Here is a 20638-nt window from a genome sequence, read left to right as displayed (position 1 = left end):
TTTATTCACTTTTAACATTTTTGTAATGAGCCTGTCGGCTCATGACTAGCTAACTATTCCCTGCTCCCATCCCTAGAAAGGAGAAACTGCCCTATCATGGATTCATTGCTCAGACTAATCAAAATCAGTTTTGACTGGAACACTTCTCCTCTGTAGGGCTATTTCTCCACATCAGACCTAGAGCTGAGAGAAAAAAGTCACATGATTTTTTTTTTATAATGAGGAAAGTGTTAATTTCCTCCCCCTCTCTTCCTTCTCAAACATAGTTGAACTATTTTTATTCCAACTTCCTCCCCCCTGGGACAGAGACCAGGCCTGGAATTTCAGCCACAAAGGTGAAAACTTTGGAAAGTTATGAATGATGAAAATAGGAATTTTGACTGGAAACCCTTAACTATAACTTATACTAATGCACAGTTCTAATGCTGCAAAAAGGAGGCTCCTTAACATTTCTGTAGTGGCAGGCTTGAGATTCATGGTAGCATCTTGAGACTCAAAATAGCAGGGGAACAGGTGCTCACGCTACTCCTTGCTATTAAAAAAATAAATAAATCAGTACCTGTCCTTCTGGTAAGGCTCCAGGACAGCGTGGATCTTCAGAGACACATTCATTACCAAATCCTGGCATGTACTATGAAATAACAACACAAACATACACTCATACATCAGTGTTTAAAAATAAACAGATGTGCTTTTTCCAAATTCTTTGGGTACAGTTTGACTTTGCCAAGTGATCTATTTTGGTTTGGTTATTTCAGAGGACTGACTTTGCAACATGTGAACAGGGGTTTATCTATCTTCATTAACCAACGATAATATTGGCAGACATAGCCAGGGTTCCTTTTCAATCTAATCTGTCTGCACGTGTGAATGCACCCAGCACCGTATCATGCCGGCACTTTTTCGATATGCAAGATAACAGCATGCCTGGGTTCAGGAAGAATAATACCCTTGAGTAGCCCCTTCCACACAAGGACATGCAAGCACTTCACTAACCTTATGGAGGAGTGCTAGCGCCGGAGTTAATGTTGAGACAAGGTTACTCTGTAAAAGGTGATATTTCTAAGTGCCATAACATCTGCTTGCATACCAATACTGTCTTATAAACTGGTGTGACTTACTGGGCTCCAGGACATGGTTAGTAATGCAAATCTGAAGTCATTCGGGTAATGGGAGGGGGTCTGACATTCAGTGCCCCCTTTAAAAGGACCTGACAGTAATCTTGTGTGTGCACATGCACGCACACACCTGGAGCTCAAACTATGTCACTGGTATGCACCAAACTGCTATTGTCTGATTGGGTTTGAGCTCAGTTAATGTCCAGCACCGGCTGCCATGTTAGACGAGCAATATTTTAAAAGTTGTATCTAGTTTTCTAAGCTGATGTGCACATGAGGGATGCACACTAAAGAAAGTGAGCTGCACATCCTCCTAGGCCTGCTCTGCCTGTATGGGCTCCAGAGCAGGGGGGTGGAGTTCTCAGTCCTGGCTTCTCCTCAGGCATACACAGCTCCTGCCTGTTGCGAGGGCAGCAGGGAAGAGCGCTGGGCTTCTCACAGCCCCTCCTCCTACCTTGGCCCCCCAGACCTAACACTGGGCTAACCTCAGTGTCAAACCATGATAAACTGCACTGTTGCAAGTCACCATTCACACCAGTGCAGAATGTGTACTTTAGAGTTTCACTAGGATAGCAGGTGAATGACTGACAGGCACATGGGATGCGTTTAATCGGCAAGCTGCAAGTTTATTAATTATACCTTGGGGAGGGGGAACTACTTTGCCCACCCCAGCTCTCACATACCAGGCATTTAATTGGTTCAGGTGTGGATTACAGAGCTTTGGTCACAAACCAGACAATTCAGTTCAGCTGTGCAACCTTTCCCCTGCCCCACATAAGGGGGGTGGATTGACAGTGGCCACAAGCCTGGGTGGGGGGGGAAAGCTCCGTCTGCAAAGAGTTCAGCCTCCTTCCCCACTGTGAGCACATCTGCATAATCCTGGGTCTCATTTACCTCTGGGAACTGGCTCTTTTAGTTTTTACTGCCACTGGACACCAGCTACTGGGAGCATCAGCAATTAGCAGCAGCCCCCCACCTGGCTACAATGGTTTAGAGGTGGAAAGTTCCCTGTTGTTCCTCCTGCAAATGAATAAATCACTGGGACTCTGGTCTCCATGTGTTTCTGCAAGCAGTGCTGCAAGATGTATATTGATATGCAAAACAGCAGGTCACCAGAGGCAGTCCTGGCAAATGTATTGTAATGGAGCTTCCCCCACCCCCCCAAACAGAACTGCAGCAAGATCTGATGAGACTGCAGCAGTTCTATAATTAAACCAGCCCTACTCATTGCATTCACCTTTACCAAAGATGCAAACATGGTGGGGTAAGCATGTGTGTGGTGGGGCGGGGGGAAATGCACCTTATTTTTCCAAGGCTGGGCCTGATGCAACATGTCATCTCCACAGTGCGGGAAGGGTTAATGCAAAAAGCCTGCTGCATATGGAAAAGACACCATGTGATCATGTGCAGACTATTATATGTGCCTGTGAAATGTTCTGAACTAAAGCTGATTGAGGGTAGGATAGTTTGTGGGTCTCAGAGACATGATTAGCTTGTGTGTCTGCTAATCTAGTTAGAGAAATCCTCAGATGCATAATGTCCACAGTGCAGCAACATATGGGAAAAGAGATGAACTCATGGTTCAGCTCTCTGCTGTGTGAAATTGTTATTACAAGAGACTCCATCAGCTCCCTCAAATCTAAAAAGCTTTAAACCCTCTCAGCTGACCCAATCCATCAGCTGGACAGAATCCCAGCTGCACCCAAATTAGGATCCCCCCCCCCCCCCCCCCAAAAAAAAAAAAAAAAAAACTCTATTCATTCCTGTTTGCTGTGAAATGAAATATCAAAAGCAGCTCATGACTGAATCTGCTCTGGGTCCACAATCTGCTGCACTGCATCTAACACAGCCGAGAGCATGAGACTGACGTGAGAGCACTGGGATGCAGGCAGATTTCTGACAGACTGAGCCACTGCCTGTTCCCCTCATACTTTACACAGTCAGTGGGTAGCTGCAGAAACATTAGTCATCCCCTCTCAATACACAGAGCCCAGAGATTCAGGGGTGGGGGTTGCAGGTTTTATGTAGGGTGACCAGACAGCAAGTGTGAAAAATCGGGACACGGGTGGGGGGTAATAGGCGCCTATATAAGAAAAAGACCCAAAAATCAGGACTGTCCCTACAAAATCGGGACATCTGGTCACCCTAATTTTATGGGATTCAATCAAGTCAGGGAGGAGTTGATGTTTAGAGACCTGTCATACAAGCACTGTCAGAGCCCTGCTCAAGGTTCCCCATCACAGCTGCAGTGTACTGGCAGGAGTGAAGGAAGCTGCTGCGGCATTGTTTGTCAAATGAGTTTTCCAGATGCCACAGAAAAAAAGAATAAATCACAGGTAACTGCACTGAGGGCCTCCAAAAGAAAACTGCTTCTTATTGGCATGGCTGTAGCTGTGGGCAGGGAGACGTTGTCCTGCCATTAATTTAGTACTGACTTGCTTTCAAGGACTTGTATTTTATTTAGTTGTACTTTGCCTTTTGCTATAGCAAATTCCAAAAGATTCACCTCAACTTGCTCCCTTAGAGATTAATCTATAACTCGGCAGCATTTTCCTCTGGCTACACAAAGATGAATGTGTAATCCCAGCGTCCTTTAAACTAAGACAGTTATTTGAATGTTACTTTAGAGCACATTTCTCAAACTGGCAAAAATAATAAAAACATGTTGAAGAGGGTTGGGTGCAGATGGCTCTGGCGATATGAGCTCTATCACTGGTTTGAATCCAATCCATAGGGACAACAATAATTGTCACCATGGGACTGTAGTTTGGTGCATGTTTAATTAGTTTGGTGGATCTAAGTCCAAGTCCTAGTGGATAGGTGGCCCCGTTACAAAGCATTATCACAATTAGCACCAACTGGACTGTGTGTTGATAGTCTCACCAGAGCGGCCAAGGACTGAAAGGGCCATGGAGACCAAACTCCCCTCTCACCACCAAAGGCAGGGCTGGCTCCAGGCACCAGCCCAGCAAGCAGGTGCTTGGTGCGGCCACCGGAGAGGGGCGGCACGTCCGGCTCTTCAGCGGCAGGTCCCTCGCTCCCTCTCGGAGCGAATGATCTGCCACCGAAGACTGAAGCGGTGACGGTAGAGCTGATTGTAATCATGGCTTTTTTTTGTTTGTTTGCTGCTTCGGGTGGCAAAAACCCTGGAGCTGGCCCTGACCAAAAGGTATATCCACATCACAAGTTAAGGTATAACTGTACTGTGGGTAGGCACACCCACACTTTCTTTAATCTAGCTAGCACAGGTAACAGTAGTAGTGAAGATGTGGGGACATGGGCTAGCCACTCCAGTACAAACCCACCAGGAACCCTGGGTACTTACTTAGGTTGCTAGCTTGTTCCAGTGTCCATACCACCATGTCTTCACTATTGTTACATGTGATCGCTAAATTAAACTCCTGTGAGTAAGCATACCCATACTACAATCACACATTCATTTGCTGTGGACACACACCCTAAAAATCACAGTCAGGGCACCATGCATTAAACTTGCCCTGCCACTGCCCAGGCTGTATCAGCTCTGTGGATAAACAGAGGGCTTCACTCTCCAGGGCTGTTACTCCAGCACCTTTCACCAACTCTGAATTCACGTAAGAGTTTAGACAGATAGCGCGGCAATGAACTGTAGTGGATTCCCCGGCTTGAACTTTTCTGATCCAGTCTGAACAGTCTGATCTAGGAGAGTGGAGCCCCCAGCTGAAGTGGGACTCCATATAGGGGTAAAGATCTGTCTCCAGAGATCCAGTTACAGGACTGGGACCCATGTTAGTAATTTCTTCAGAGGATAGAAAAGCTGGTAAGGTAAAAATCAAATAAACCTAAAATCTGTTTGAAATCTCCCCTTCACCAAGTTCTTATATGTGAGATGAGACAAGATAATTATTACAAGCTACCTCCCCTGGGATGCACTACTTGTCTGTTTTCATTATTCTTATCACTACTTCTAACCATCCCAGTGGGTTGTGTGGGTGGGTTGGTGAGGGGAGAGCTCAGGGGAGCTGGGGGGAAGGTTTTTCTGTGAAAAGTTTGCAAGGTTTCTAGTGTATGTGTGTTTCTCTCATAATTCTGCAACATTCTATGTAAATGTGATCTTAAGAATACATCTGATTACATTTCGTCTTTGTTTTGACATTTTTCAGTAAAATGGGGGAGATAAAAACCAGTGCAACATAAAAAATTAAACAACATCCATGGATTTGAATGACTGGGATGCAAAGTGGAGCTCTCTCTTTGGGAGCCAGGCACTGACCTCTAAATGATAACCTTTCGCTGGAGAGATTAGACAGCAGGCCTAGAAAAATGCTTTTGAAGTCTGAATACATAGACTGGAATATAATTAATGCCCCTCTTCAAACATTGTGAATAATACATTTTTCAACTACTGCTGGGTGATACTGAAAAATAATTTATTCATTCAGACACAAAAACATTACATTGTGCATCAGTTAAGATTGGTCTACACATAACACAACACCACAAAAGCAAGGAAATGAACAGGTAAGGCATATAACAGGACGTAGCCTCTACTCCTCCACCCAGAGATACACATTTCACTAGAGCACAGACTTCATACACCACAGTCAATGCACTATAACCTCAACTCTGCCATTGTTTGATGCTGGACTTCCAACTCTCCCCTTACTCCAAATTTCCCCCTGCTCATGTGGGCAGCGTTAAGGTTGTGGTGGTTCATTCTGTAATGAAAAATGGCTGTGCTATTAGCGAAGTACAGATCTCTGGGTGGAAGAGTAGATGGTATGTGCTGTTAGATGATTTAACTTTTGTGTGTGTACGTGTAGATCACCCTTAACAGACACATACTGTGATATTTTGAAGTAAGGATTTCCAAGTTTTTGAAAAATTAATTTTTCTCCTGAAAGAACGAGGATCTTTGACACAGCAACACCTCCTTCTGAGAAGAACAGGATCTTCATGAAGGGGTTAGCTGGCTAAGGAACTTCATTCTTAAACTGTCTGGGCACTTACTTGGAAATCCTGTTCTTCAGGATAAAAGCTGCTATTGTCTCAGAGGTCTGTATCTCCAAACAGCCTGATTATCTCTCCCAAAGCTTGCAGTCACTAAATTTTTACAGTCCCCGTGAGATAAGTCAGTATCATTCTCCCCATTTTACATATAGGGACACTGAGAAGTGAAGTGACTTGCCTAAGATAACCTAGAAAGTCAGTAGTAAAGCCAGGTTTAAAATCTAGGAGTCCTAACAGTCCCCTGCTCTAACTACTTTTCTATGATATAAAGCTTTGGGGTTAGTTTAAGAGGCTTGCAACAGCAGGGCAGATGTTGCAAGACAAATGTCATTGGCTGGTTGGGGAACACCCCCAGGCAGCCGGATCAGCAGGAGGTGGTGTGCTGGGGGAGGGAGATGACCAAAGTCCACATGGCAAGACTCTCAAACTGGGACAATCTGCTTAAGTGAGATTTACAACATCCCAAATTAAACAAAACAAAATCCTTCATCCAAGAAAGGGAGACTTTATAACCTGCCTTGAAATGAATTTTTAAAAATGAGAGACTTTAAATCTAAATGAGACTTGGTATCTCCGTCAAGAGAACCATCCCTAACTCACACCTGGACTTCAGGTTTAAACAATAGACAACTTCCCTGCTACATCACCCTAATTGTCCAAACCTCCCCAGTTACTGTGCTCCACCCCACACATTAGGCACCTTATTGCAGGCATGTTCTAGAAGTTCCCTTTCTCCACTCTTTTGGGCTTTAAAGAGTTATGGAACTGCTAGGGTGACCAGACAGCAAGTATGAAAAATCGGGACGGGGGTGAGGGGGTAATAGGAGCCTATATAAGTAAAAGACCCAAAAATCGGGACTGTCCCTATAAAATCGGGACATCTGGTCACCCTAGGAACTGCTAACAAGAAAGTGGAGGTGCAGGGGGAGAAAGAGATGGCATATTTTTCTCTTACACACACATACTATCAGTATCACTTACCTTCAACTCTGCCATTTTCCTCACTTTGCTTTCTCACTTTGGCAAATACAAAAACAAATGAGATGTTTGTCCAAAAAGGTCTGTTGCGGTCTCCTAAAAACAAACTCTTCTTGCTGATTTTCTTGTTGGAGCAGCTGTAGGGACAAAGCCAGGCTGATTGCAAACTGTCTGCCCTGCAAGTGAGAAAGTCCTAAAGAGTTTTCCAGCTGTTTACTCAACTCAGTCTGGGTTTAATCAAACACAGGCCTTTCTACTTTGAACCAATCCAGGGCTTGATCTGAGGAAGATAAATAGAGGGGAAAGGACTCAGTTCCACCAATTTTCCTTTTTCTTATTAGCTGTTAAAGAGAGAGTAGCTATTCAAGTTCAAGAGAGAAAAGGGTACACTTTAAGATCAATAAGGCATTTCAGGAACAAGAAAAAGCCCTTTCTGAAATTGATTTATACAAATATTTTATTAATAATGCCTCTAGCAATTTCCATCCACAGATCTCACAATATGTGGGATTTAAAAAGCATCACTTCCCCAACTTTGGTGTGAAAGGTGGTAGTTGTTTATCAGTGCAAGTAATGCTACACAGCAGGCTAGGGACAGAAGTGAAGAAGGATTCTATACCCTACTCACTAGTGCTAGTCAGAACTTTCTGAATTTTGACTTTTTTTTTTTTAAATAATTGGTAAACTTTTCAACAGAATGTTAATGAAAAATGTTCCCTGCTTTTCAACCAGTTCTAGAAGCTGGCTGAAATTATGTGAATGTTTGATTTTGAATTTTTTTTAAAGTGGGGGCATTTTAAAAAATTTCAACATTTTCTCCTTTTATGTTTTTGATCAGCTCTAGCCTGAGTACTGGAGGAGGCATTTTGGGAGGCAGAATGTATTTGCACTAGTTGGAATTTGGGCAAAGACCCTGGAGTTACCTGCACTCTCATGGAAAGTGCCTTTATTCCCACTAGTGGTCAGGCCCTTGAGTGAAACCCTGGACACGTTGAAGTCAATGGGAATTTTGCCACTGACTTAAACAGGGGTAAGATTTCACCCCTTAGCTTTAAATCTTAAATCGGCACCTTCTCACACACACCATGCTAGGGAGATAATCTAGAACCACCATTCTAGACTGAGTCTCTGCTTTCAAGAGCTTAATCTATACTTTTGTGCACTGTACAGCACCAAGAATGTTGTCAGCACTAAAGAATAATAATAGTTCATTGTTTCCATACTGATTCAGAAAGAAGAACACAAGTGTAGAATGATAGAATTATCAAGAACAATGCAGAAAAGGCAGAAGTGTTCAATAAATATTTCTGTTTTGTATTTGGGAAAAAACAGATATAGTAGTCATGTAATAAAATAACACTTTCCATTCTATTAGCATCTTAGGAGGACGCTAAACAGTAGGTACCAAAATTAGTCATGTTTTAATCAGCAGGTCCAGAGACCTTGCATCCAAGAGTTTTAACAGAACTGTCTGAGGAGTTCTCTGGACCATAAATGTTGATTTTCAAAAAGTTTTGGAACACCCAGGAAGTTCCAGAAGACTGGAAGAAAGCTACTGTTGTGTCAATATTTAAAACAAGTAAATTGGATGATCTAGGCGATTAAAGGCCTGACATCAGTCCCAGGCAAAACAATGGAGTGACTGATACAGTTGATCTGATTAATAAAGAATTAAAGGAGGGTAATATAATTAATGTAAATCAGCATGAGTTTATGGAAAACAGATCCTGTCAAACTAACTTGATATCTTTTTTTGATAGGTTTCAGAGTAGCAGCCGTGTTAGTCTGTATCCGCAAAAAGAACAGGAACACTTGTGGCACCTCAATATTTATTCCACTCTGTATGCATCCGAAGAAGTGGGCTGTAGTCCACGAAAGCTTATGCTCTAATAAATTTGTTAGTCTCTAAGGTGCCACAAGTACTCCTGTTCTTTTTTTGATGAGACTACAAGTTTGGTTGATAAGGGTAATTATGTTGATATAATTACTTCTGTAAGGCATTTGACTTGGGATTGCATGATATTTTGATTGAAAAACTAGAATGATATAAAATGAACATGATACACATTAAATGGATTAAAAGTTTGCTAACTGATAGGTAATTGTAGTCAGGCACTCATCATCGAGCAGGTGAGTTTCTACCAGAGGGATTGGCTCTCGGTCCTATGCAGGGGTGAAAATGGGCCAGTACAGGCTGGTATGGCGTACTGGTAAAAGTGGCCACCGGTACCGGCCCATACGCAGCCGACGTTAAAGTGCTTTAACGTTGCTGCCCCTTTTGCCCCCCTCCATCGGTGGCCCTGCCGATAGGGACCCTACCGGCAGGACCGCCAATGGGGGTGTGGGGGGGTAAAAGGGTAGCTGCCCTGGGGCCCGGTGATATAAAATGGCCTGGGGCTCCCGGCCACCACTGCTACTGCAGCAGCGGCCTGAGCGCCGGGCCCTTTTAAATCGCCACCAGAGTCCTGGGCCGCGTGGGCCAGGCAGCATGGATGGGTTGGCTGGGGGAGGCTGATCCCCATCCCTTCCCCTTCCACCCGAGACCCTGCCCCTTCCAGGGGCCCAGAGCCAGGCCCGCGTACCAGTAAGTCTTCTGTGTTACTTTCACCCCTGGACCTATGACATTTAACATTTTGATCAATTACCTGGAAGAAAACATACAATCATCACTGATAAAGTTTGAGATGACATCAGAGTTGAGGGAGTGGTAAATAATGAAGAGAACAGGTCACTGATACAGAGCAATCTGGATCGCTTGGTATATAGGGAGCAAACAAGCAATATGCATTTAAATTTGGGTAAATGTATCCATCTAGGAAAAAGAATGTAGGCCATGCTTACAGGATAGGAGACTCAATCCTGGGAAGCAGTGACTCTGAAAAAGATTGAGGGTTGTGGTCAATGTTCCCTCTACTTTTTTCCATCCATATGCAGAGTTAATTTTGTTATGTACACCAATATCGTGGTAATGTGCAGATGTGCATCACCACATTAGCCCAGTAGAAACAAAAAACCTGGATATAATATATATTTTTAAAAGTTACCATAGGGATAATTACTCCAGTCAGGACAGGTTAGGCATTTTAGACCTCACTATTCGAAGAATTAAATTTAAGCAGAAGAGAGAAATACAATTATGAAATGCTTTGGGAGGTGAGTGTGAAAGAATATGTGTGTGTATGTGTGTGTGAGTGTGAAAGAGAGAGACTATGCATGTGTGCATGTCTGTGTGAGAGAGACAGTGTGTGTGTGTGTGTGTGTGTATGTGAGACAGCGACTGTGTGTATTTTTGTGTGAGAGACAGGGACAGTGTGTGTGTATGTGTATGAGAGAGAGAGACAGACAGTTTGTTTGTGTGTGTGTGTGTGTGTTTATGTGTGTGAGACAAAGACAGAGTGAGTGTGTGCTGGCTGCTGGGGAAGTGTATGAGAGACCATGTGCTGTCTCTTTAAGCAGAGAGGCATTCACCAGTCTGAAGGCTCATTCAGACTGCTGCAGCCACAAGTAGTTCTGTCCCCCTCCTGAGCCCTGTCCCCCCTCCCCAGCTCTGCGGAGATGGGGTACATTGGTGGGGGGGAAGGGGGACACCCTGACATCAGCGCCCCTTCCCGCCCTGCACAGCAAGCAGGAGGGTCCTGTCCTGGGAGCAGCTGGCCAGGGGCTCCAAGGCAGAGAGCAGGGGCACTGGAACACAAGTTGCCAGATGTGTGCGGCTCTACTAATCAAGTGGGCGGCATTTGATTGACTCTTGGGAGGCCAGCTTAGAGGGAACATTGGTTGCGGTGGGCAATTAGCTGAACATTAGCTCTCTGTCTGATGCTGTGGCTGAAAGGGCTAATGTGATCCTTAGAAGCATAAACAGAAAATCTTCTTGAGTAGGAGTAGGGAGGTTATTTTATCTCTGTATTTGGCACTGGTGTGATCACTGCTGAAATACTGTGTCCAGTTCTGATGTTCCAATTCAAGAATTATGCTGATAAACTAGAGAGGGTTCAGAGAAGAGCCATGAGAATGAATAAAGGATTAGAAAACCTGCCTTTATAGTGATAGACTCCAGGAGCTCAATCTATTTAGCTTAACAGAGAGAGGGCTAAGGGATGACTTGATTACAGTACCTACATGGGGAACAACTATTTGATAATAGACTCTTTAATCTAGCAGAGCAAGGTATAACATGATCCAATAGCTGGAAATTGAAGCTAGACAAATTCAGACTGGAAATAATATTTAACAGTGAGGGTAATTAAGCATTGGAACGATTTACCAAGGTTCAGATGGATTCTACATCACTGGCAATTTTTAAATCAAGATTGGATGATTTTCTGAAAGATCTGCTCTGGGAATTTTTTCAGGGATGTTCTATGGCCTTTTATACAGGAGGTCAGACTAGATGACCACGATGGTTCTTTGTAGACTTGGAATCTATGAATCTCTAAGTGAAATCCTAGTGAAAAGGAGAAAAAAAAAACACAACAGGAAAAGGACAGAGACATGCAAAAGACAACAAAGATATCTATTGGCAGCTACCGAATAGTTTGGACCAGAGTTTAATATCTCACTGGGCCAGCAATGGCTTGGAGTTAGAGCTGAGAAAATAATGGATTTTTTGGTTTAGGGGACAAACAGAAAAATCCAGAAAAAAAATCTGGTTAAACTGAAACTAAAACTCATTTTTCCAATTTTTTTCCATCAATTGAAACTTAAAAAAATTCAATTTCAAATCTACCAAAATGCTTCAGTTGACTTGAAACGATCTTTTAAAAATGCATGTTGATTCAGCCATTTCAAGTGTTTTTTTTTTTTAATTGGCCAAATTTGAAATCAAAATGCCATTTTGAATCAAAAATTCAAAATGAAACATTTCAACTCCTTCTAAATGAAATATTTAGCAACAAAATGTTTTGACTCTAGACATTCCCGCCTTCAAATCTACTAATTGAATTTGACCCAAATTTGGCAAATAGGTTCAGGGCCTGAAAAACTCAACAGTTAATCAAAAAAATTTCCACCTACCTCTGCTGGAAGTGCCTCATTACACTCCAGAAATCTCATCTGTCTGACTGGGAATCAGCTTGACAGGCTATATCCAACTATCGTTGGCTCATTGTCTTGTGAAGCTTTTGGGATGGTTGGGGAAAAATAGAATCAATAGAAGTGTAGGACTGGAAGGGACCTTGAGAGGTCATCTTGTCTAGTCCCCTGCACTCAAGGCAGGACTACATAATAACTAGACCATCACTGACAGGTGTGTGTCTTATCTGTCCTTAAGAACCTCCAATGTTGGAGATTCCACAACCTCCCTAGGCAATTTGTTCCAGTGCTTAACAATCCTGACAGGAAGTTTTTCCTAATGTCCAACCTAAATCACCCTTGCTGCAACTTAAGCCTATTGCTTCTTGTCCTATCCTCAGAGGTTAACAAGAACAATTTTTCTCCCTCCTCCTGTAACAACCTTTTATGTATTTGAAAACTGTTATCATGTCCCCTCTTCCCCCTCAGTCTTCTCTTCTCCAGACTGAACAAACCCATTTTTTTCAATCTTTCCTCATAGGTCATGTTTTCTAGACCTTTAAATCATTTTTGTTGCTCTTCAGACTTTCTCCAATTTGTCCACATCTTTCCTGAAATGTGGCACCCAGAACTGGACACAATACTCCAGTTGAGTTATCAGCGCAGAATGGGTGATTTTGAAATAGTATGGAGGAAGGTGGCACCTCCAACCCTTTCCCTGCATCTGTGCATATGCGATGGAAGAATTCAGTCCCTCTGGTTGCATATTAGTCTAAGTAAAAAAAAATCTAATTAACCAGGCTGTATTATATCATGCAAAGTGATTTGTGCCCAATTGTGTTTTGCTTTACAAGCCAGACCAGAGTTTAGTAGCATTGAAATCTAGGCACTTGTTCTTCCATTGATGCCTGGCTGACTTCAGTCGATAACATCCATAACTGCTATTATTATTATTATTAATTATTATTTGTATTACTGTAGCACCTAGAAGCTTCTGTCATGGATCAGGACCCCATTGTGCTAGGTGCTGTACAAAGAACAAAAGATGGTCCTTGGCCCAAAGAACTGACAATCCAACTGTAAGACAAGAGACAACAGCTGGATGCAGGCAGTCAGGAGTACAAAGAAACAATGAGACAATATTGGTCAGCATGGTAGGCAGTAGTCTCAGCACCAGTGGCTGTATTTTTTGGAGGCATCCTGGCAAAGGAGAGTTTTAAGGAGGAATTTGAAGTTGGATAGATAATGAGATAGCTGTGTGGATGTTTGTGGGAGAGCATCTTCCAACCATGAGGGGCAGCCTGGGAGAAAGCACAAAGGGGCTTGTTTTAAAATTTAGTAAGTGGCCGATGGAGGCTGGCAGCATGAGTTGATCAGAGGTGGGAGTCCACACATGGATAATGAATGAGAGATGATAGATAAGGTGAGCAAAGGACATGAAGGCCCAAAAGAGTGCAGACAAGCAGTTTATGTAGTAAATCTGCTGCATGTTTATGGGAAACCAGGCTTCATAACACGTGCATTAAAAATCAGAGCTTGTCAAAACATGTTTGTCAAAACAGTTTTCCACTGGAAAATGCCATTTTAACAAAACTAAAAATTTTCCTGAGAGTGTAACAATTTCAATGAGATTTCCACAAAACATAAATTTTGAGTTTCAACCAGCTCTATTACAAATCAATTGTTTTTTTCCCTGCAACACCATTTACAAGAAACAGGCAGTTCAGGCTGCCTGGGCCCCGGGGCAGATGGAGATAGGTGGCATTTACTTTATCTATAGTAATCAAATATATTTTAATGTATATATTGTACATAATTATTGTGTTAGTTTGTATCTCTCTTCCCAGAGCTTTCATGTGTTACTTGTCTGCTTAGGTTGTAAGCTCTTCGGGAAGGGATCATATCTTTACACGTGTCAAGGCTGCTTCCCCACTCTGAACTTTAGGGTACAAATGTGGGGGCCTGCATGAAAACTTCTAAGCTTAACTACCAGCTTAGATCTGGTCCGCTGCCACCATCCCAAAGCTAGTTCCCTTCCCTGGGAAGCCTTGAGAAACTCTTCACCAATTCCCTGGTGAATACAGATCCAAACCCCTTGGATCTTAAAGCAAGGAGAAATTAACCATCCCCCCCCCCCCTCCTTCCTCCCACCAACTCCTGGTGGATCAAGATCCAACCCCCTTGGATCTAAAAACAAGGAAAAATCAATCAGGTTCTTAAAAAGAAGGCTTTTAATTAAAGAAAAAAGGTAAAAATCATCTCTGTAAACTCAGTATGGAAAATAACTTTACAGGGTAATCAAACTTAAAGAGCTCAGAGGACCCCCCTCTAGCCTCAGGTTCAAAGTACAGCAAACAGAGATAGACACTGTAGTAAAAGGTACATTTACAAGTTGAGAAAACAAAGTAAAACTAACACGCCTTGCCTGGCTGTTTACTTACAAGTTTGAAATAGGAGAGACTTGTTTAGAAAGATGTGGAGAACCTGGATTGATGTCTGGTCCCTCTCAGTCCCAAGAGCGAACAAACTTTCCAAACAAAGAGCACAAACAAAAGCCTTTCCTCCCTCCCCGCCCCCCGCCCCCAAGATTTGAAAGTATCTTGTCCCCTTATTGGTCCTTTGGGTCAGATGCCAGCCAGGTTACCTGAGCTTCTTAACCCTTTACAGGGAAAAGGATTTTGGAGTCTCTGGCCAGGAAGGATTTTATAGTACTGTACACGGGACAGCTGTTACCCTTCCCTTTATAGTTATGACAACATGTTTGTACGGGGCTTAGCACAATGGGATCCTCATCCTGATTGTGGTCTCTGGGCCTTATTGCAACATAATTATTTAATAATAATAAAGAGCCCCACCTACTTAATCACCACCCACCAGCACTGATGTACCACATAGATGTTCCTTGAAGATCTCCAGTCTAAACGCTGATGCAGCCCTGTCCTGCCTGGCTTGTGAAGGCTAATGCGAATCAGAGCACAGGACCATATGGCTGCATGTTGTCATGAGCTGGACGAAATCACAAGGCCTGGGAAATAGACTAGGACGAACAAGACTAGTTGGGAATATGTTAGCACTGCCACCTGGAGTAACAGTGATGGATTTTGTCAGTGGTAGGCAACAAGACCTGTTGGAAATCTGACATGATATCTTCCATCATATATCACAGGCAGAGACGCCAGTAGGAGCCATTGGGAATTTCATCATGTAGCACAGGATTTGAAATGTGCTTGGGAACTTTACTCTGATCATCTGCTAGATTTTGCACATCCAGAACATGCGTGAGGAGCAATCTGGAGACTAGGGATCATTTCTGATAGGATCATGTATATGATTATAGTGTTTATGCTGACATATTTTGTTTACAAAAGGAGAGCTCTTCTCTCCTGACTCTTGTTGTCCAACTAAAATGTACTAACCACATTTGTTAATTTATGCAGTCACACCTGTTTCTGTTACCTCGTCCTCTCTTCCTCCACACCATTTGTCTGCATATTCATATATTGCCAAATCCTGGATTGTGAGCTCTCAGGCAGCTGGTACTGCCTTGTGTGATTTCTTTGTACAGTGCCTATTAAATGGGGCCCAGAGCCCTGTTTGGGGTCCCTACCACAATACAATAACAAAACAATAATATTAATGCAAATGTGTTGCTCATTCTTTTTGAATGTAGCCCCTTGTTTTGCAGCAGATTTTTAAAAAATCACATGTATTAAGATAGATTATTGTGAAAAATTGTCTCCTCATTGTTCTGGGGCCACCCCGCAGCAGGTGCCGTAGAGGTTAATTATTATCATTTATTGTTTGTGAAAAGTCCCCAGAGGTCAGCAATGAAGACCAAAATCTCTTTTTAGCCAGAGAACAGACAGATAGACAGAGGGCAAACTGCTCCCACACTGTAGCCTGCCAATGTACTTCTGCTTTGGACTGTCCCCACTTCTAGGAGGGAGAGGGGAGATCAGTCTCCATGGCCCACTCAGTCCTTAACCTCTCTAGTGTGACTGCTAGTGAAGAAGCTAATTTAGGATGTGTGCGGGCTTTTGTGATGTGACCGCTCCTCACCAATAGAAGTAAACCACCACTAAGTTCACATGGGCCACTGGATAATGAGGATGGAATTTACACAGCTGGTGGACACTAGCTCTGAAGAGTTGTTATGAAAAGCTCCAGAGGTGAGTCCCAGAGCCATCGGCTCTCCTTCTATAATAAATCTTTAACCCAATGTGACGGGCGCATTTCCACTTTGTAAACATATAAACTTTTAGGTCAGAGTAGAAGTAGGAGAGCACGAGAAGTGTCCATGCTTGCTTTCCCTTACACTGTCTTTTATAGCCTCTGAAGCCAGAAGGGAGCATTGTGATCATCCACTCTGACCTCCTGTATAACACAGGCCCTGTGTTGGTTGCTTTAGTTTACAAAGAGGGTGTGTGTTTCATTTCCTACTCTCTTTCCTGAATTTGATCAATGCATAGGTCCAGTGCAGGGCCTGAGTGGGAATTTGCCTGCTCAGTTTCAGTGGGTGGGGAAATATAGTCTGTGTATTGTTAAAACCAGGGGACATAGCAAGCATAACTCAATTAAATAATACTATAGCAGAAGGAAAAAGAGAACACAGGTAAGGTCTCCCTACTTTATCAGTATTTGAGGCTCATCTTGGCTATGCAGCTAGACTACAACAGAAGTTTGTGGAGTTCAAGATTTCTAAGTAAGAGCTTGGGATCAGGATGGGGAGATTTAGGTATAAGAGAGTACACTTGAAAAGTACTGTCATTGTGATAAGTGAGGCAGATGTCCATATCTTGGAAACGATCATTAAAAAACTGGCCCTCTCATTGAGAAATCTCAAACTAAGTGACTAAGAACTGAAGGGGCCATAAAGCTACAACTCCTCTCTCACCCTAGAGAGGATTTCTTTGGGCAGAGGTGGCCTTAAGTGCATTGTTGAAAATGGGATTTGATGTCCATGTGTCCATCACTGCCTGCTCTTGTACTGCCACTGACATAGCCAGTCCCTTATATAATTTCCTCCTCCCAAAGCATATCCCTTTCATCTATTTTTTTTGTGTGCAGCAGGCACTTTTAGTTCCCAATAACCCCCAGAATTCTTTGCACTAGCTAGAGTGGTGCTTAAAAATGGTGCCAAGCACATGCACTGACTTTTGTTTTTGCCAGTGGGTGCTCTATCCCCCACTCCACCCGGAGGCCCCACTTCTGCTTGGCCTCATCCCTCAAGGCCCCACCCCTACTCCACCTCTTCTCGCCCTTGCTCTGCCTCTTCCCCCGAGGCTCCTCTCACACCTGCTGCTTGTTCCTCTCTGCCCCCTCCGCTGTGCGCCTCCCGCTCGCTTCTTTCTGCCTTCTCCTACCTTAAGGGTGAGTGATGGGAGCAGGGGGTGGAGAGGAGCGAGCGGCTGGGGACCTCAAGGGAAGAGGCATTGCAGGGGTGGAAGAGGCGCACCATGAGTAGGGCCATGGGGCAAGAGGCCGAGCAGGGGTGGAACAATGGGCAGGGCAACGTCTGTGGGTGCTGAGCACCCCCTATTTTTTTTCCAGAGCTGCTTGAGCCCCAGAGCACCCACAGAGTCAGCACACTGCCAAGGTAGCTGATGCAAAGAATTCTGTGGTGCTTTTTGACTAATAGACACTGCTTCTCAGAGGTCAAACGGGGCCAGCTTGTGGCAGTTAGGTGTGCTGACACATTTTTGTGGCTTTTTTGTTAACACTTATTCACTTAAATGACCGACAAGCACTTGGTTATAAGGATGCCTAAGATTTAACACCCCTGCCTCTTCAGTTAAGCTCTGAGAAAGCTCACAACCCACATTTCAGAGAGTACCCACAAGTCTTTCAGCAAAAGAAGGGAAGACAGGACTGGCTATGCTGATATTTCTAAGGCAAAAATTGAGCACAAAACCCTCTTTCCTACCTTCCACAACACATACACTAACCCCTCTCCCCCCCACCCCCCGCCACCACCACAAAAATCTTCCAGGCCCTATTTATACATCCCAAAGAAACAAAAAAGGGCACCCATTCAGTCTCCCCCACCCACATTTTCAAGTCAGCTTTACATTATAAAACTTTTGGCACAACTCCCCATTGGTGATACCGGTAATAATGTTTCATTTTGCATGGCTACATTTTGGCTATGTAGACAGACCTGAAATTAATAGATAAAAGTGCTGTAGGACTCACAGTGGGTTGGATTTTTGGTGCTACAGAAGGTTGAGGTGTTTTATGGCCCCCTTACTTTTGCCCTTGTGTTTACCATGTTCTTCAAAGAATTCAGTCTGTACCTGTGGGCGTAGAGCATAGTGCTGCTAGATTGAACATGCTTAAGAAAGATTTTCCTCCGAGCTCCCTCAGATACGTCAGCGGGTGATGGGTTAATCAATAACTATAATGGATTCAGAGTCACAGAAACACTCTGTGCTGAAAGGGAATCAAAGGCACCAGCATCTTAGCAAGGGGAGCCAGACAGGAGCATGACTTCTGTCGGGGAAAGCCAGATAATAGCATCTTGGAGAGGAGAGAAAACAGGAGAAGAGCAAAGCTTCCTTTGTTTGCAGAAGAACTAATCAGGATGTTCTGCTGGTAAACTCTGACGCATTCCTATCATTGGAGAAAGATGATCAGAAATGATGGGTTGAGCACTAATCAGACTGTACCTAACTAAGGGATGTTTTGGCAACTGATTGAGATCGAAGTCTACACCTAAAGCTGATTGCAGCTGCCCTCAATATTAATGTTATTAATGGGCATTATATTACACTGGTCTACAATTTTTGAGAAGTCGTCTGCTTCAGAGATAAAATGTGCTATTTATTATGTATTTTGATGTGCTGAATTCAAATATAACAATTAAAACAACTAATTGACTACTGTTTCTGAGATATTTAAGTTTTTACATTTTATGTCTATGTATATTGTGTAGATAGTAGAGTTTTAATCATAAATTGTAAACCTAGGTCTTTTCATGTGTTTATGGTTGCTTTACATGATAATATTTCACCTGTTCTGTTTATGTAACATTTTAAAAATCAGCAAAAGGGTTATATAAATAAAATTTATTATGAAACAAAAGGCAAAAAACTATTATGTACATAGTTTAGTCCTATTCAGTGTCTGCTCAGCACTTCTTGGCTTGTCTCTTGTATTCATTAAATGGAGCATCTCTTGTCACTGTCCAGCAATAGTCTGCAAGCATTGATGGGCTCCATTTGCCCTGATAGCGTTTCTCCATTGTTGCAATGTCCTGGTGAAATCGCTCGCTGTGCTCGTCGCTCACTGCTCCGCAGTTCGGTGGAAAAAAATCTAGATGAGAGTGCAAAAAATGTATCTTTAGTGACATGTTGCAACCAAGGCTTTTGTATGCCTTGAGGAGGTTTTCCACCACCAACCTGTAGTTGTCTGCCTTGTTGTTTCCGAGAAAATGTATTGCCACTAACTGGAAGGCTTTCCATGCCATCTTTTCCTTGCCACGCAGTGCATAGTCAAATGCATCACCTCAAAGAAGTTCACGAATCTGAGGACCAACAAAGACACCTTCCTTTATCTTAGCTTCACCTAACCTTGGAAATTTTCCACGGAGGTACTTGAAAGCTGCTTGTGTTTTGTCAATGGCCTTGACAAAGTTCTTCATCAGACCCAGCTTGATGTGTAAGGGTGGTAACAAAATCTTCCTTGATTCAACAAGTGGTGGATGCTGAACACTTTTCCTCCCAGGTTTCAATGACTGTCGGAGTGGCCAATCTTTCTTGATGTAGTGGGAATCTCTTGCACGACTATCCCATTCGCAGAGAAAACAGCAGTACTTTGTGTATCTAGTCTGCAGACCAGGCAAGAGAGCAACAACCTTCTAATTGCCACAAAGCTGCCACTGATGTTGGTCATAGTTTATGCACCTCAAAAGTTGTTTCATGTTGTCATAGGTTTCCTTCATATGGACTGCATGACCAACTGGAATTGATGGCAAAACATTGCCATTATGCAGTAAAACTGCTTTAAGACTCGTCTTCGATGAATCAATGAACAGTCTCCACTCATCTGGATCGTGAACAATGTTGAGGGCTGCCATCACACCATCGATGTTGTTGCAGGCTACAAGATCACCTTCCATGAAGAAGAATGGGACAAGATCCTTTTGACGGTCATGGAACATGGAAACCCTAACATCACCTGCCAGGAGATTCCACTGCTGTAGTCTAGAGCCCAACAGCTCTGCCTTACTCTTGGTAGTTCCAAATCCCTGACAAGGTCATTCAGTTCACCTTGTGTTATGAGGTGTGGTTCAGAGGAGGAGGATGGGAGAAAATGTGGGTCCTGTGACATTGATGGTTCAGGACCAGAAGTTTCATCCTCTTCCTCGTCTGACTCAAGTGAGAATGATTCTGGTGCATCAGAAACTGGCAGTCCTTCTCCGTGGGGTACTGGGCGTATAGCTGATGGAATGTTTGGATAATGCACAGTCCACTTTTTCTTCTTTGACACACCTTTCCCAACAGGAGGCACCATGCAGAAGTAACAATTGCTGGTATGATCTGTTG

General features: G+C 43.3%; 1 protein-coding gene across 3 annotated transcripts in view; it reads right to left on the bottom strand.

Moving 5' to 3' along the window:
* Window positions 1-7293, bottom strand: part of HGD (homogentisate 1,2-dioxygenase) — a 41016-nt gene extending 33723 nt beyond the window's left edge. The window contains exons 1-2 of one of the 3 annotated variants that reach the window (XM_034788488.1): window positions 7089-7293; window positions 560-631 (exon numbers count right to left, since the gene is read on the bottom strand). In XM_034788488.1, the coding sequence (XP_034644379.1) occupies window positions 560-612 (53 nt within the window). In that variant the 5' untranslated portion in view covers window positions 613-631; window positions 7089-7293. The remainder of the gene's footprint in view (window positions 1-559; window positions 632-7088) is intronic. The other 2 variants (XM_034788505.1, XM_034788497.1) reach the window with 2 other exon arrangements.
* Between the last annotated feature and the right edge of the window lie 13345 nt (window positions 7294-20638).

Source organism: Trachemys scripta, chromosome 1 (assembly GCF_013100865.1).
Source record: "Trachemys scripta elegans isolate TJP31775 chromosome 1, CAS_Tse_1.0, whole genome shotgun sequence".
Classification (NCBI taxonomy): Eukaryota; Metazoa; Chordata; order Testudines; family Emydidae; genus Trachemys; species Trachemys scripta.
This window is presented reverse-complemented; position numbering and strand designations above follow the sequence as displayed.